Below are 17782 nucleotides of genomic sequence, written 5' to 3'. Positions count from 1 at the left end.
TCAATCCACCTGGAACATATTGTGATACAGGAATCTATTTCTTTTCCTTCCAAAACAGCTAATCTGAGTACAGAATCCTAGACTTTCCTACCCTCCCTGAAATTTTTTAAAGTTGTCTTGTACAAACATAACACTACTGTTGTTGCAAAGTATTCAACTTGGTTTTGAAGGGAGTAACTTTCTGAACAAATACTGCATCAGTTTATGCAATATTTGATAAAAATATGAAACACAAAAGTAAATTTTGATAAGTACAATGGGCTCTTATTAAATATATAAATACAAAATGAGCATAATGTGCAGTTATATTAGAGAAGAGCCAGCATTCAGGACACCACAGAATATTGGCTAACACTACAAAGTCAATTAAGGGAGCATATACCATGCTGATTGTCCTATACTGATTCCTATTCTGATTGCTCTATTAATCCTGATTACTCGAGTTTAGTTCAATTTGTCTCCTCCATCGTGTTGGCTTTCTCCAGATGTTTGGTGATAGATTACAGGCTCATCTCTACTTGAATAACTTGCGGGTGGAGGGAAGGCTGTGATGGGCAGTAGCTTTTGCTCTGCCTTGAACTATTTTCAATGTGGGGATGCTAAGAACCCCCAAAACAGTTCTGGAAAGGGTTGTTCTTCATTCTTGCCAGGCATTATAAGTAATGGGGCAGGAGTAGAGGGGAATGTCCTGCCTCTCCACACCAATCTCCTATTCTTAGAATTTCAGTGCTATATGTCAATTATATCTCAATAAAATTGGGGTGGGGGGAGAAATTTCAGCTTGATAGCAGATATCCTCCTTGCTGATATATGGCACAGGCAGGGAGAGATGCTTTTGTGGAGATTTTCCAACTACTCGGTCTTTTACCATGGGTCTCCCCTTTCCTCTCCACCTCCACCATCTCCAGAAATGGTACACCCTCAGTGTTGCACCATTTTCCTGCACTAATCTTCCTTCTGTCACTGGGGCTCCCCTCTGGATCTCCCCTCTACTTTATGCCTTGTTAGTTTCTCAGTTTTTGATCTACCAAAACTCTCTTTGTTTTTGAGTATACAGATACATATGTTTTAAATATATTTTTCATAATTTCTATGGGTTTGGTAGGAGGAAGAAGAGATTCCATGGGCTTACTTCATCCTCGTAAATCTACTATTGGTTTCTGACAGATATTCTTTACTAAGTGAAGGAAGTTTTCTTTATTCCTAGTTTTCAAAGAGATTTAAACACAAAGGAAGCTAAACTTTATTATCAGGCTTTCAGTACTTGCTGAGATACCATGACTTTTCTCTTTTAGCCTATTAAAATAACTACATTACAGATCACTAAATGTGAATTCTGTAAAAAATTCTTGTCTTCACGTTATGCTACAGTTTTACTATAGGACATAGTCAATTTATCAACTTTTTTGGAAGTGCTACATATATATTTGTAAGTTAATTGGTATTTGTGGGTAAATGCTAACTTTTTCAGATTTATGAATCATGGTTCTGCTAACCTCATAGTAGGGAAATTTGTCTTCATTCTAGGACAGCATAAACAACAGAATTTTTTTTGAAAGATTTTCTAGGACTCTGTACTTTGTCATTTTGTGAGGAAAAGTTTTTCATACATACTTAATGGTTGAAAAAGCAAAGTGTTCAGAATTGTTTAAACCACCAAGAAGTAACTCTCCTAACTCCCCAGAAAAAGCCATTTATAACAATTTGATATATCTGTCCAGATATGTCCTATACAAATGCATGTGCACACATATATACATGTACTCATTATGTGCACATGTATCTTTTAACAAAATGGCCTCCTTCTGTTTTGCAACTTGCTTTTTTCACTTTTCGAATTTATTCTTTAATAGTTTCATAGTATACTGCCTGGATATGCTGTAATTTATAGGTCCATAAAAACACTTGCTTTGGTTGTCCTCAGTGTTTTACTACCAAGACAATACTATAAGTAATGTCCCTGTACAAAGATATTTGTACTATTTTATATCTTGGCTAAATTGCAAGAAGGGGAATGGGTCAAAGACTGATACTGCCATATTATCTTCCAGAAGTGTTTATACCAAATGACTTCATGGGGTAGATTTTGACAAGAAGACTTTAAAGCACTATGTAAAAACTTGAAGCCATAATGTAAAGACAAATAAATTTTACTATGTAAGAACTGAAATTCTCTGTTAAGCAAAAATGTCATACACAAAGTCAGGGTACTGAGGGCTTTTACCAAAATTTAATTTAACATCTTTAAAACTAGGCCAGGGGAGGCAGGCTCGGACGGCCCAAGGAGCTGCAGCCGCCCTTCGAGCCCTCCCTGCCGACACTATGCTCCAGTTCCTGCTTGGATTTACTCTTGGCAATGTGGTGCGAATGTATCTGGCTCAGAACTACGACATACTTGAAGAAATTAAAAAGGACGTGGACGCCAAGAAGAAACCCCCTAGTTCATGAGGCCGACTCTAGCACTGCCTCCTGGATAAACTGATTCTACTGTTCTTGAGGGCCTCCTTTACCATCTGAACCAAAAGCTTTTGTTTTCATCTCCAGCCTCAGCTTTCTTCTTTGCTAGACCCTGCATTGCCTTACACCACAAATGGGGCCACAAGTTAAGAACAACCCCTACTTTTCCAACATCCTCACTTCTTCCCTTCCTCCTTCCAGCCACTTGGGAGGTCCTGAGAATGGAATTATGGTGCTAGATTAGTAAACATGACCTTTAACTAGTAGTTTCTCCCTTATTCTTTGGGATTTCTACTACCGTTTTTTTTCCGAAAGAAAAAATGATGAGTTTTGTATAGCTGATGAGATATAAATAATGCTGATTTCACAGTCTAGCAATTATACTGGGTGTTTAAACCTTTGGTACTAAATTATGTTGTTTCAAAGTAGTAACTAAAATGACAATCTAGAAGCCAGTTTCTGGTGAATTATCCACTAATTTTATATTGTTGTCAGGAAGCTCCATAGTTGCTAATTTAACCAATAAATCAATTTGCTATTCATTAACCAAGAAACTCTGTTCTGAGAACTCTATCAGGAACTCGGGAATTTAAAAGTATTTAAAGTAATGGCCTTTGTCCTCAGTAGAATTCATAGTCTCGTATGCATGTTTTTCTTAATGGTGCATTTGATCTCGCTCTATTCTCTCATAAGAATCATACTTATTTTATTATAGGCACATTTTACATTACATGGCAGATAAATGAGAAGCTGTCTATAAAGGAAATTTTATGCCTTTTTACATTTAAAAAAATGTATTTACATTATAACTTTATAGTGGTTCTCATTAAAAAAAAACTATAATGATGCTAAGGACCTTGAGGGTAGGAATCAGTGTATCCTGTTTGTTGCCACATTCTTAGAGCCAACAATGGTACATAGGAGCTTTTCATATATTAAATAAAATATAAACAATCCAATAGAGAAAAAGGCAAAGTAAAATTATATACAAACAAAAAATGGCAAAGACAGAAAAAGATGTTCAAACTTTAAATTTAAAAAGGCAAATTAAAACAAAGAACTCTCTTGTGATCTATGAGACTAGCAAACTTTAGCAAATGCAAACGGGTTCAACTTTTTAGAGGGCAATTTAACAATTCTCTTAAAATTTTAAGTGTGATTATCCTTCCACCATCATTTCTACTACTAGGAATTTAACTTACAAAAACAACCATAGAAGTATAAAGAAGTAATTCCACTGCACCATTGTTTATAGAGGGAAACAACTAAAAGCAACACAAGTGTCCGTCAATCAAAAACTTACTAAACTATGGAACATCTATATAATACAGCAATATAAAAGAATGTCTAAATGCTTAAAGGGAAATCCATGTGGGGAAGGACCAAATAGGACTCTCCTAGAAAGGATAATGGACAGCAGGTGTGGGCCAGAGATTGAGGGAGAATAAAGGAAGAGTGCATACCAGAAAGGCAGATTGACAGCTGTTCATCATCCACTGGAGAGGCTTTTTGACTGTTCTTCCCACCTCCCACTTGATTTTCTAGTTTGAGTCCACTGCACGTCAGAGGAGCCTCCAGTGGACTTTTACAGTAAGGGTGGTCCAGCAACTTAGAACTAAGAATGTTCTGCTTGAAAGATCCATCCTCATCCATCTGGCATGAACTCTCATTCTGAACAGTCTCTTCGGACACAGGCCCATCTACACTACTCACAGATTGATCTGCCCCAGACACTGACAGTTTTACTCTGTCATCATTGACAGTACTTGTCCGATTTTCCTGACCCAGAGCCATAACTTCTCCCTCGGTTTCCGAGATAAACATGTTATTAGAATGATGTTCTGGTAAGGGGATGTCATGAATCAGCTCTGTACACTCCCACTTAGGAGAGGAACAGGGTGACTGGTCCCAGATGTATGTGGCACTGCCATTCTGTTGGTCAGGGAATGCTTCATCTAAACTAAGCTCCTTGCCCAAGAGAGGGCTTCCTTTAGTGTGGCCATCAGGCACATGAGAGTTCTTTCCCTTCACCACAGCATTGCTGTCCATATCTGGAAGGTATGGTTGATGCCGACAAGAAGGGTCTTTAGGTTCTGGGGAAGGGAATAAGCTGCAACTGCCACCCTCACTGTTCTCCCTAAGGGTCTCTTGATGGTCCCCAGTGACCTGCACCCAGCTTCGCTGGGCTTTTTTTAGCTTGCAAACTTTGCTTTTTGTTCTGAAGTGCTGGGATCTGAGAATCCTGTACCGAAATCTAATCATGGATAATTTCTCATACATCATATGAGGAGATACTTTTATTCTTCTATGTTGATTAAGTTGGAACTTTCTTGGAATCAGGGGTCCCCCATTCCTGTGGTGCTCCAGCCCTCGGCAGCAGCCATAACAAAAGCGCTTTCTCTTATGGTTGCTCAAGGTGACCACAACTGTGCCACTCTCACCTGGACTCTGGCTCTCCCCATTGAACTTCATAGGAGGATCAGAAGCTTGTGGCTCTGTCCTAGGTCTGTGACCACTGGCCTGACTTAAAACACTATTTGCTGGTATGTCAGTGGCTGCCTTCAAGAGACTTTTCTCTCCAGAGTATTCATGATCAGAGTTCTTTGCTGATGATAGCAACTTCTCTGCTTGGAGTTTCAGGAAGGTCCTTGAGGAGGAAATGAAGTGTTTAGTGTCCTTTCCTTTCACTTTAGAGGACAAAGTACTAAGATTCTGAACAGCCACATTGGACTTTGCCTTAGCAAAAAGGGGTTCATCCTGGATCCACGTTTTCTGGAATTGAAGGGCCTTCTTTCTGCACTGGAAATGCCTTAAATGCCTGCTCCAAGTAACTGGCCTTCCCAACTTGGCTTTCAGAATGCACAACTGTTGGTGAAAGTAGAACTTCTTAAAGCCTCCAAACCCAGTATTCCATTTCTCAGAAAAAGCTAAGTGGATTCCTTTCCTCCATAGAATTTTCCTCTGTTTTTTCATTTTTCTGATGCATAATGAGATCTGAATGCAGCTGTAAAGAAGAGAAAGAAAATTTACATTTCTACCCTAAAAATAAGGTCATAAAGATACATTCACTGGCTTCCCTGGTGGCGCAGTGGTTGAGAGTCCGCCTGCCAATGCAGGGGACACGGGTTCGTGCCCCGGTCCGGGAGGATCCCACATGCCACGGAGCGGCTGGGCCCGTGAGCCATGGCCGCTGAGCCTGCGCGTCCGGAGCCTGTGCTCTGTAACGGGAGAGGCCACAACAGTGAGAGGCCCACGTACCGCAAAAAAAAAAAAAAAAAAAAAGATATATTCACAGCAATATACATTAGAAAATTGAAAAAAGCATATGAAGTTCAATTTATACTATCAGACATAATGAAATCCTACCTGATCAAGGTTTTCCCCACAATGAAAATGAGGGATAAGGGAAGACATGAGTGCTCCAACATGACCCCATTTTGCTGTACCTGCCTCTGATAGAAACAAGTTTCAAGAATCATTTCCCAATATGCAGCCAGTTTCTGATGAAGCAGAAAGGGCAGGGAGTCAGGAGAGAATTTCTAAGTGTTGACCTTGTTTCTCATTAGCTAAGTGACTTTAAGCAAGTCACCCAAATTCTGTGTTCTCATTTGTAAAATGAAGGATAGAGAAGGGAGAGGGGACCAGACACCATTTAAGACTGAGTTCACATCAAAACAATTTGTTCCATACAACAAATTTTCTTTTAAAGATTTTTTTTGATGTAGACCATATTTAAAGTCTTTATTGAATTTGTTACAATATTGCTTCTGTTTCATGTTTTGGTTTTTTGGCCACAAGGCATGTGGGATCTCAGCTTCCTGACCAGGGATAGAACCCACACCCCCTGCATTGGAAGGTGAAGTCTTAACCACTGGACTGCCAGGGAAGTCCCATACAACAAATTTCAGAAAGGAAAGGCCGGGACTTTTATTCTGTACAGTCATCCACAGGTGGACAGTCAATATATGCACGCAATATCAGTACCTCAAGAGGGAGACCGACCAGCCTCCTCTTTGTCAGTCAGTCAAAGACTTTCTGAGTGACTATGAGGAGACAGGACTCTATCAGGTGCTCTCAACCAGTTATGGTTCTGGCTCTCAAGTAAGTATAAGAAAAAAGAACCAACACAAGTGTGTGTGTGTGTGTGTGTGTGTGTGTGTGTGTGTGTGTGTGTGTGAACTTTAGGAACACACTTACAGGAAAGGGTAGATGAAAATGATAGTCAAAACCAAACATGGTTTGGGACTTCCCTGGTTGTCCAGTGGTTAAGACTGCACTCCCAATGCAGTGGGACCGGGTTCGTTCCCTGGTAAGGGAACTAGATCCCACATGCTGCAACTAAGAGCCCGCATGCCGCAACGAAGATCCTGCGTGCTGCAACTAAGACCCAGCACAGCCAAATAAATAAATATTAAAAACAAACAAACATGATTTCCCCTCAGACTTAATAAGATCTAACGTTACTGAAGGCTCTTTAGCCTAGAAAGAAAGGCACCAGCCACTGCAGGTGGAACAGAAGAATCAAAAACCAATATCCTAATTTCAGCCTACTAATAACTTACTAGGAAAAGCTGTATTACTTTTCTGTGCATCAGTTTTCTCTGGGGCCGGGGCAGGGGGGAGAAGAGGACTGAACACATGTTTACTTCTGCTTCCTTTCCAAATCCCATTAAGATGACAGAAATGCAGTTTTTAAAAAGGCAAAACCCCTCAGGGACAATGACAACAAAAAAGGAGACGAGCAATAAAACTGCTGAAAGAAGAAAGCAGATGAATGAGTGATAACAGACTTAGCCAGCCAAAAGAGCTGAAATCTAAGCCAGCAGTAGGGGAAGCCAAGCAGCAAGTTACAGGACCTCAGAAAGGCTCAGGAACCAAGAGCAACAATACCTATGAAGGTCAGGGAATGGAGGACAGCTGAAAAAGGAAGGACTGGTTCAAAGTCTGAATAAGAAGCAATTAGACTCTAAGATCCCTTCTCCTACCATGGCAGATGATCAAAGTTTCACTTACTCAAGGGAATGAACTAGAACAGTCAGGCACATCATGTACAACTGAGGGCAGGGGTACAAACAGGAGGATAAATCAGTTTACATAGGGAATTTCTCCCCAACCTCTTTCCTCACTCAGCTCCCAGAAAAGTTTATACCCCAAAGGAGGAGATCAGTTCTGGGGGTGGGCAGGGGGTTGGGTAGGGATAAATCATTCAAAAAGACCAACAGATACTGATATTTGGGGATGCCACAACTACACAGGCCCAAACAATTACCCCAAAGTTTAAGAAGCAATGAAACCCCCAAATCCCTCCCCAACTCCGCATAGCAGGTAACTGTCCCTCCCCAACCCAAGATTAGAAGTTTCTCCTTCAGAAAGGAAGTTCTGCAGACAAGGGGATCCCAGGAACAGTTTGAAGGTGGAATTATATATTGAATATAAGACCCCACAACACTTTCCCACTCATCTCCCAAAACGCTGGCAGTCTGTCTTTCCCATCCATGCAGGAGATTGGAAGATTCTTCTTCAGAGAAACTGATTATTCCACAAGAAAATATATAAGTACAGGTATGCCCCCACAGAATGGCCCAGCATGGCCCACAGTGCACCCCACAAGTGACAAGTCCCACCACAAGCTCAGAACCTCCAACCAACTTCTTAGTGGTCAAAAGACAGCATAACTAAGAATCACCACACTTCCAGGGATAAAAAGTAGACAAAAACAAACAGATAAAAGCAAAAGCATATTTAGAGAAGTCAACTTAAAAAACCTGAGAAGGGGAGAGAAGGGAAGTTATTGTTTAATGTGAAGAGCTTCAGTTTAGGAAAATTAAAATAGGTCTCAGGATGGATGGTGGTGATGGTTGCACAGCAATATGAATGTATTTAATGCCACTGAACTGTATACCTAAAAATGATTTAAATGGTAAATTTTATGTTATGTATATTTTACAATTTTTTTTTAAAAAGAGAGAAGAAAAAAAACCCCAACGCTATCCTCAAAGAAGAAAACATTACATCCACTGGGGAAAAAAAGAATGGGATTTTTTTTTTAAAGGAACAGTTAAAAAAATAAAGGAGCTTAGGACACTTAAAATAGCAAAAATGAAAAACTCAATAGAAAGTAAAGGGCTAATATTACTAATATTTAATATCTTAAATTGAGGGATAAAGGAAAAGGCTGATGGAAAAAATGGGAAAAAGACATAATGAAACAATTCACAAATAAATATTTTTAAATGGCCCTTAAACATAAGTAAAGATGTTCAACTTCATGCATTAAAAAATTGTCAGGGGGGTTTGGGAGATAGGCAAAATGGGTGAAAGGAGTCAAAGGTACAAACCTCCATAAATAAACATATAAACAAGTCATTCATGACGATGTACTGTACAGCATGGTGACTATAGTTAATAATACTGTATTGCATATTTGAAAGCCGCTAAAAGTAAAGCCCTCATCGCAAGAAAAAAAATTTGGGGGGTGGGGAGCTATGTATGGTGATGGATTTAACTAGACTTATTGTAATTATTTTGCAATGTATACAAATGTTAAACCATTATGTTGTACACCTGAAACTAATATATGTCAATTATACCTCAAAAAAATTTGGCAAAAGTTATAGCAACATGTTTTGTTGGTGGGAGAAAAAAGACTTTCATACTTTGCTGGTTGGGAATACAAACTGATAAAATCATTTTGGAGGGGAATTTGGTAATATCTAACAAAACCATACAAGTATTCACCTTTTAATCCAACAACTCCACTTTTAGGAATTTACCCTGAAGATACATCTCCAATAATAATGAAAATACATAGTACATGGTTATTCACTGCAACACTGTCTGTAATTGCAAAATACTGGAAACAACCTAAATGCCCATACATAGGGCAGTGGTTGCATAAACTATGGTTCATCCGCACAATGAATGAAGCTGTAACAGAATAAGGATAAGGTCTATGAACTAACATGGAGTAATTTCCGGTTTAAATGAAAAAAGCAGAGTTCAAATCAGTATCAATGGTAAACCACTGCAATGTTTAGCCAATGTACAGTTAGGGAGAACAGTCCACACAAGATCACCCTCACTTCTGACAACAACTGAAAGTTCAGGGAGTTTCCAAAACCACCCTCAGGTCTGATACTTTGTCAGAAGGACGCACAGAACTCACTAAAAACTGTTAATAAAAAACTGTATAATATACTGTATAATAAATATAATATACTGTATAATATAATATAAATATATTTATTATTTATAATTTATATTATTAATATAATATATATTTAATATATTAATATTAATATAATATATAATTAATATATATAATATATAATTAATATATTAATATTAATATATAATTAATAATTTATATATTATTTATATATAATATAAATATATAAATATAATATAAATATAATATACTGTATAATATAATAACTGTATAATAAACTGTTAATAAAAAACTGTTAATAAAAAACTGTTAATAGTTATGGCTTATTACAGCTGAAGAATGTGGATTAAAATCATCCAAGTGAAGAACTACATAGTGCAGAGTCCAGGGGAAGTAACAAATGAGGCGCTTCCATTTGTCCTCTCCCCATGGAGTAGAGACAGCATTACTTTCCCAGCACCAATGTGTGACAAGAACTGCCAGCCAGTGAAGCTCACCTAAGCCTTGATGTCCAGAGTTTTTATGGGGGTTCATAGGCATAACTGATTGCCCACACGACTGAGCTCAGTCTTCAACCCCTCTGGAGATCGACTGATATCAAAGTCATTACCCTAAATCACACTGTTGGTTTTTCTGGCATGGCCAATCCCCATCCTATATCATATTGTTAGATTATCAGTGACCCAAGGCCCACAGGCAAATAAAGACACTCCAATCAGACATAACATTCCAAGGGTTTAGAGATTACCTCCTTAAAGCCAAGGATAAAGGCTTTCTTTTTGTGCAAGGTTAATTCTTTTCTATATTATATATAGCCACCTTTCATAAAAGAAAAAATAAGAAAATATACATATATCTGCCCTTTTGTGCCTCCCAAATAAATTAATTAATAATATAAAAATCAGGGCTTCCCTGGTGGCGCAGTGGTTAAGAATCCACCTGCCAACGCAGGGGACACGGGTTCAAGCCCTGGTCTGGGAAGATCCCACATGTCACGGAGCAACTAAGCCCGCGAGCCACAACTACTGAGCCCGTGTGCCACAACTACTGAAGCCCACACGCCTAGAGCCCGGGCTCTGCAACAAGAGAAGCCACTGCAATAAGAAGCCCGCGCACCGCAACAAAGAGTAGCCCCTGCTCGCTGCAACTAGAAAAAGCCCGCATGCAGCAACAAAGACCCAATGCAGCCAAAAATAAATTAATTTAAAAAAAAAGAAAGTTAAATGTCAAGCTTGCAAGAAGGAAAGCAATCCAATTTATACAACAGTGCCTCAAAACAGGTCAGGAATTGGCAGCAGGAAGTTCTGTAAGTGGGGTGTGAACATGGTGCTAAAAACAAGAGGATAAATCAAATCATTTAGATACCCTTCTACTCGCCACAAAAACCAGCCAACTGCCCCTCCCTGATCCTTGCAGAAGCCTGGAGTGTTACTTTCTAGACTAAAACAGCACTGGCCAACAGGAGTTCTGCAATGATAGAAATATTCTGTATCTGCCCTGCCCCATATGATAGTCTCTGGAAACATGTGGTTACTGACCACTTGAAATGTGTGTAGTGCAACTGAGGAACGAAATATTTAATTTTATTTAATTTTAATCATTTAAATTTAAGTTGCTACATTTGGCTAGTGGCTACCACATTGGATAACGCAGCTCTAAAGGAAAAACAAAGGATTCCTGGACTGGAAAACATCTGGTCCAGTTGAGAATGAGGGTACCATACTGAAAATAGTTGAGTTAAATGAACATGAGTGTTTACATACTGAATGCTAAGACCTCTACCATTTCCCCCAGTTTAGCTACAAGACTGTTGACAACCTAGCTTATAAGCTCCAAGCAGGAGATCTGAAGATTCTTCTTTGGGAAATCTACCTAGCCAAAGAAAAAAGACAAAGATAATACTGTTGAAGGTTCTCCAATAAGAGTCCAGCCAGAGTACCCTAAAAATCAACATATCCCAAGCATGAACTCAGAGTACATGTAATTAAAATTAAAAGCAACCTCCACATGGGGTCCCTTAACATTTCTGCTCCTGTATTCTCGGCCATACTGTTATGTGTTCACCAAATACCAACATTCCTTCAAAGATAAAATAGGGAATTCCTTGGTGGTCCAGTGGTTGGGACTCCACACTTTCACTGCTGAGGACCAAGGTTCAATCCCTGGTCGGGGAACTAAGATCCCATAAGCCATGGGGTGTGGTCAAGTCATAATAATAATAAAATAAAGAGCAAAGCAAATATGGTTTTTAAGAAAAAAGATAAAACACACACACAAGGGAAACAGAAGTGAGCTTTCAACTCTTATTAGATACTCACTGACCCTAGGACAGCCTGAAGTCTGAACAATCCTTGAGGGGTTCAATATTTATTTGAGTAAAATTTTGCAGTGCAACCACTGTACAGATTAACTGAAGCATCACTATGAAAAAGTTCTTTCTCCTGTAGGTAATAAGAAGTAATGAGAATAGCTGCTGTGTAGTGAATAAACAGGGGAGAGGTTATCCGCCCCCCCAAAAAAATGAGACAGAATGAATGGTTTGTAGTAGGAAATAAGATTAAAAACAAAACAAAGGGCTTCCCTGGTGGTGCAGTGGTTGAGAGTCCGCCTGCGATGCAGGGGACACGGGTTCGTGCCCTGGTCCGGGAGGATCCCACATGCCGTGGAGCGGCTGGGCCCGTGAGCCGTGGCCACTGAGCCTGCGCATCCGGTGCCTGTGCTCCACAACGGGAGAGGCCACAACAGTGAGAGGCCCGCGTACTACAAAACAAAACAAAAATAAAACGTATTGCCCATTGGCATCAGAGGACATGAATGAACCATAAAAAGGTCCAGATTGAGAACTGGAGACTTGTACATTTATGGTACCTACTGGTGATAGGTACATTCAGCTACCACACATAAAGCAGATTAAGTTAAATATCCAACTTTGGTCTCAAGTCCTTACAGACAGAGAAGACTGCCTCAAGGACCAGCAAGTGACTTCTAAACTCCACTTCTCACGGGGTCTTCAAGTTGTCACTACCCCCCCCCGCCTTTATTTCTGTTAAATCCATAATATCAGTTTACATTAAAATTGTGAACCCTGGGTTCTCATTTATCCTTTCTCAATACCTCTACTTGAAAAGTGTATTCTGTCAGAATCTGAAATTCACCAATTTTTAGGCTTCAGAATTAAGGTATTTCAGACACAAAATTAAAAAATTTAGAGGGACTTCTCTGGTGGTCCAGTGGTTAAGACTCCACGCTTCCAATGCAGGGGGCTCAGGTTCAATCCCTGGTCAGGGAACTATGATCCCACATGCCACACGGCTTGGCCAAAGGAAAAAAAAAAAAAATTAGAGACTCAGTGACTTGGTTTTTCATCTTAAACACATACCATATGTCTCTCTAGATTCTGAATTTATAGATTACCTCTCTGTTAACATGGCTTTGTTAATCAGTGAATTCAGAATGCCCTTGTGTCATCTGGTTGTAGGAAGTTAACATGCTATAAGCAGGGTCATTTTTAAAAAGAAAATAATTCAGCATCTTCCTTTAGAGGATTTGTGATGTACGGTCCATTTCTGGCTCTACTAACACAGCCTTTTCATCATTTCAGTGATTCTTATTCAAAGAATAATTTGCTAATGAATGTATCTCCCCAAAAGAGAATGTTCAACTCTGCCTGATCTATTACCTTAAGAACGCTGAAAATATTAACCACCCCCCTAAAAAGATCACGACATTTTCACTGTAATGGGCAAGAAAAATACATATGAGGCACTGTTACTTCCTTATCAGTTCATCCTTTCTAGATATCTATCAAATTCTTTAAATCAGTGGCACGGTACAATTCACCAAAAAAGAAAAAGGGACTAAAAATTCAAGGACAAGCTTAAGGCAATACCAAGAGCCTCTGGTTAAATCAGGTGTTTATAAGGCAATTAGAAAAGTTATAGGGCTTCTCTAACAGTTCTCAAATTGAGTTCCATAGGAAGCTGGCTAGTGACACAAAATAAGAGGTCATGCATACCAGCATTGTGGGGGATGGTGGTGGAGAGAAACCTGTGGACAGTACAGTGAGTTTATGACAAGCCAGAACAAAAGTGAAAATATTCTTTAACTGGAATTCTTCCATGGTTTATGAAGGCTTGGCATAAAAGTCTACTAAGAAACTGATTTATAAAATGATATGGTCTTTATATAATTCTGCCAACAACAAAAAAACCTAAGCAACATTTAGTAAAAAATTTTACTGTAAAATCTAATACTTTCATTAAAGAGCATTAAGGAGTCTAATTGCATAGGGAACTATGAAAACAGAATTACACAGAGCTACTGACAAATGACTTTTTTCCCCTTCTGTGCTCTCAGAGATACAAAACCTGAAATAGTACTATTGATTCAAGTAAGGTTATTTGTTAAGGAAAGGAAGAAAAAGAGAAAGAAATTTAAAAAGCATAGGCAACAGGGCTTCCCTGGTGGCTCAGTGGTTAAGAATCCGCCTGCCAATGCAGGGAACATGGGTTCAAGCCCTGGTCCGGGAAGATCCCACATGCCATGGAGCAAATAAGCCCATGTGCCACAACTACTGAGCCTGTGCTCTAGAGCCCGCGAGCCACAACTACTGAGCCCAGGCACCACAACTACTGAAGCCCACGTGCCTAGAGGCCATGCTCCGCAACAAGAGAAGCCACCACAATAAGAAGCCCACGCACCGCAACGAAGACCCACTCGCTGCAACTAAAGCCCGCGCACAGCAACGAAGATGCAACGCAGTCAAAAAATAAATACAATAAATAAATTTTAAAAAAAAAGCATAGGCAATAAACTAATTGACACTTCACCTCTCTGAGCCTGTTTATAAACTAAAATCTGCGTTTTCAAATGGTGAATATCACCTGAAAAGCTTTTTAAAAATCGCAAATACCCAGGTCCCATTTCAGATCTATTAAGGTAGTGTCTGGGCATCTGGGGTTTTGTTTTAATTCCCCAACTGATTCTGATGTCCCTGCAGGTTTTGGAACCACTGGATTAGATGACCCTCAAGGTCCCTTCCGTATCCATGACTTAAAATTCCAAATTGACAATTCTGAGTCAAAGGAACTGAAGATTGCACTTCATCATGCTTCACTGAGCATCATCACACTCCAATGAGGGAAGGCAAGTATCCTTAATTTGTCTGACCAAGCAACTGTAAGAACAGGTGCTACTCACTCAAGTCACTGATTGCATCTCCCTTCTCCCCTCCCCAAACACTTCTCTTAGGGTCTACTTAAACTTCAGAGCAGGGAATGGTCTTCTCTCACCAATACAGAGAAAGGTATCTCCTCATATTAACTTAGAACTGTAATGTTCAGCCACTCAAAGGATTCAAGTCCTTATGTTTATTCTCTGAACATTTTCAATTAACATGAAATGCTTTAGAAGCAGAGGGAGGAGTCCTCAGAAACGTGCAAAGAATTCCTTCTAAAGAGGGCCAAGGTGTGAATGAAGCCCCTCCCAGCTTTTCTCCCTGAAAGGGCCCACTAGACATACTGAGCAAGAAGCAAAACTGATTTAGGTCATCCCTCATACACCAATAATGTGTAATCAATAAGCATGAGACCTCTGGGTGACTAGGAGCAACTGATTTCTTTCTAATGCTGCCCGACCCAAAGCAGAGACTGCAGTTAGCTTTTAACCACAAGATCCTAGTATCTCTTCTGGCACCCTTCTCCATACCAAGCGTAGTTATTCTGGGTAAAAGACATAATTAAGAACCTACCATTAAGCGTCCTGGGTATTCTTAAACCGACTTTAACCTGATTCCCAAAATATTTCATGATTAACGTTCTGCTTTCTTCATTTCTTTAATTCTCCCAACTAATTTATATAGGTATAAGAAAGTTCCACTTTATATGGGTTAAAAATGTCTACACAAGATTAAAGCCACCAGCAAGTGGCAGGCCAGGATTTCAATTCTGCTTTTCGAACTCCAGCTTTTCGAACTCCAAGTCCAAAACCCTTATCTCCGACATCCTCTCCGCACCCCTCCTCCCCCAAAAGAGTGGTCATACACTGTAACGGGGGTTGATACTGCCTAGCATAAACAGAAGGGAAAAACAGGCTTCCCACCGCCCAAATGTTCAATTGTGCCATACCCGTTCACTAGAACAGGGTCCCAGGAGTGTGAGGATGGAACCAAAGGCAGGAAGGAAGCAGAATTGTCCGAACAAATAAAACCCAAGACGGCAGGAGCTAGAGGACCTCTACCAGCAGCTCTTCCGCTCAAAGATTCCCCCGGCTTCAGGAAGAGCGGCCGGGGTCGCTAGCCCTCTCCGCTTCTGCGTCGTACAGCTCGGACTGGCGAGAAAAAGGGGACACTGGTCCCTCGGGACGAGCTCCTTCCCCGCCCCCAGAAAGGCACAACAGCGCCCGGGGAGAAATCCGCTGCCTCTGGTTCGGCGGTGGGGGAAGAGCAGCGCTCGAGGCCTCCAGGCCAGGGTGCTGAGCTGGCGCGCACTGGCGCGAGAATGGCCAGCCAGCCTGGTCCGTCAGTCATTCGCCGTATTTGACACCCGGGCTCCCGCTTACCTACGTCCCTCGCTGCCGGCACCTGCCCCGCCGTGGGTCCAGATACTGCGGCAGTTCGGACTGCGGCCCCGCCTTCGCCAGCTTTAGGGGAAAGCCCGTCAACCAGCAGACGTCCGGCCTGCTTACAACGGCCACAGCCGCCGAGCTTCCTCCGGAGCCACTGCCGAGAAGCCGTCGCTCACTTACAACGTCACCTTCTTCGGTGCCCTTCCGCCTCAGCCCCGCCCGCGCCGCGTGCAGGGGACGGGGGAGGGAAGCAAGGGCTCGGCGCTGGGGGCGTGGCCCCGCCTTCCCTCCACTTCCGGCGGCGAACGCTCCCCCGCCCGCCCAGGACGTCTTTCTGACGATCCGCGCCCCTGGCGTCAGGACTCCGCTTTTGGTCGCGGACTCGGCTCTTTCCTCGTGGCGCGTGAGGATTGTAGGAACTGCGATCTGAACATTGCAGAACGGGTTTGAGACTTCTTTACAGCCTGCTCTCAAGTTTTTAACCCCCATAGGGCTAAGGCAAACCGTAGCTACTATACGGCGTCTCCCTCCACTAATCCTTTTTCCCTTTGGTCAAAAGCGAAGGACCACATTCCTGCTCTGGCTGCACTTTGAGGCCTGGCCCAAGCTTTTCTTCTCTGGTTTTTCCATGGTGATCTTTCCCCTTGGCATTGCGATGTGCCTCTGTATCTCTGACCCGCCTCTCCTCAACTGAGAACACTTCCCCAGGAGGGCAAGAACCTGGTCTTATTCACCATTGTAGCCCCAGCCAGCACCAAATAGTGACTGGACTACAAGTGCTTAGTAAGTCTGTGCAATAAATCTATTATTCTTTTCCTGAACAAAGAGGAAAGTGACTTCAGTCTGTTATATTAAAGCACGATTCTTTCAACATTCTTTTTTAATGTGAACATGAAGTAATATTTCTCTTGCAAGCCCTCAGTCTAATTGTGGGGAGACATACATAATTTTAATACGATATCCTGATAGGTGGAAAATATAATAATACCAGATTTATTGTGGAAGATGAATTCAATTTTGGCCGTATTCGATTTTTGGAATAGAGTGGAGATGTATACTATGGAATACCAAGGGTGGGGTGCTGGGAGCCTTGTGCCCCAGGCACAAGCAATAAGCAATAAGCATTGACTGTAAAGAAGGTTAAAAAAATAATAAAAGCGACTACAGTGTGGTTTGCTTTTAATCATCACACGTATCAGCAAATTCTAACCAATGCCAGTGATAAAGTAGTCCTTTACAAACAAAAGCTTTTCTTGGTCTTCCTTATAAACAATTTCTGTAGTTATTGAGTTTTAATAGTATATATGTAAGCTCAGCTTGGCACATTTCCTCAGTTTAAAAGTAAATCTTTTTGAGATTTCCACTTCCAGCCAAGATGGAATAAGAAATCAGATTTTACCCTTCCAACTGTAACAACTAAAAAACCAGACAAGAAATATGAAACATTTATTTATTTTTTAATAGCTGTTTATTTATTTATTTGGATGCACTGGGTCTTAGTTGCGGCACGCAAGATCTTCATTGGCAGCATGTAGGATCTTTTAGTTGGAGCATGCAGAATCTTAGTTGTAGTATGCGGGATCTTTAGTTGCG

The 17782-nt window shown here is 40.8% G+C and overlaps 2 protein-coding genes across 6 annotated transcripts in view; one reads left to right on the top strand and one right to left on the bottom strand.

Moving 5' to 3' along the window:
* SENP5 (SUMO specific peptidase 5) overlaps nucleotides 1-16311 on the bottom strand; it is a 41573-nt gene extending 25262 nt beyond the window's left edge. For 3 of the 5 annotated variants that reach the window (XR_014326244.1, XM_082840217.1, XM_082840219.1), the window contains exons 1-2: nucleotides 16184-16311; nucleotides 3921-5461 (exon numbers count right to left, since the gene is read on the bottom strand). Coding sequence is in view for 4 of the 5 variants with exons in the window: in XM_082840217.1 (XP_082696343.1) it covers nucleotides 3921-5430 (1510 nt within the window). In the remaining variant the exon portion in view is untranslated. Of the gene's footprint in view, nucleotides 1-3920; nucleotides 5929-16183 lie in introns of those variants that run through there. The other 2 variants (XM_082840220.1, XM_082840218.1) reach the window with 2 other exon arrangements.
* LOC309961586 (short transmembrane mitochondrial protein 1-like) lies at nucleotides 1421-2448 on the top strand (the record flags this gene model as incomplete). The annotated part of the gene is made up of 1 exon (XM_082839011.1): nucleotides 1421-2448. Exon 1 carries the CDS (start codon nucleotides 2323-2325, stop codon nucleotides 2446-2448), a length of 126 nt encoding a protein of 41 aa, XP_082695137.1. The 5' UTR covers nucleotides 1421-2322.
* Nucleotides 16312-17782: the final 1471 nt, after the last annotated feature.

The sequence above is a fragment of the Leucopleurus acutus genome (assembly GCF_964270905.1).
Source record: "Leucopleurus acutus genome assembly, chromosome: 5".
NCBI lineage: Eukaryota > Metazoa > Chordata > Mammalia > Artiodactyla > Delphinidae > Leucopleurus > Leucopleurus acutus.
This window is presented reverse-complemented; position numbering and strand designations above follow the sequence as displayed.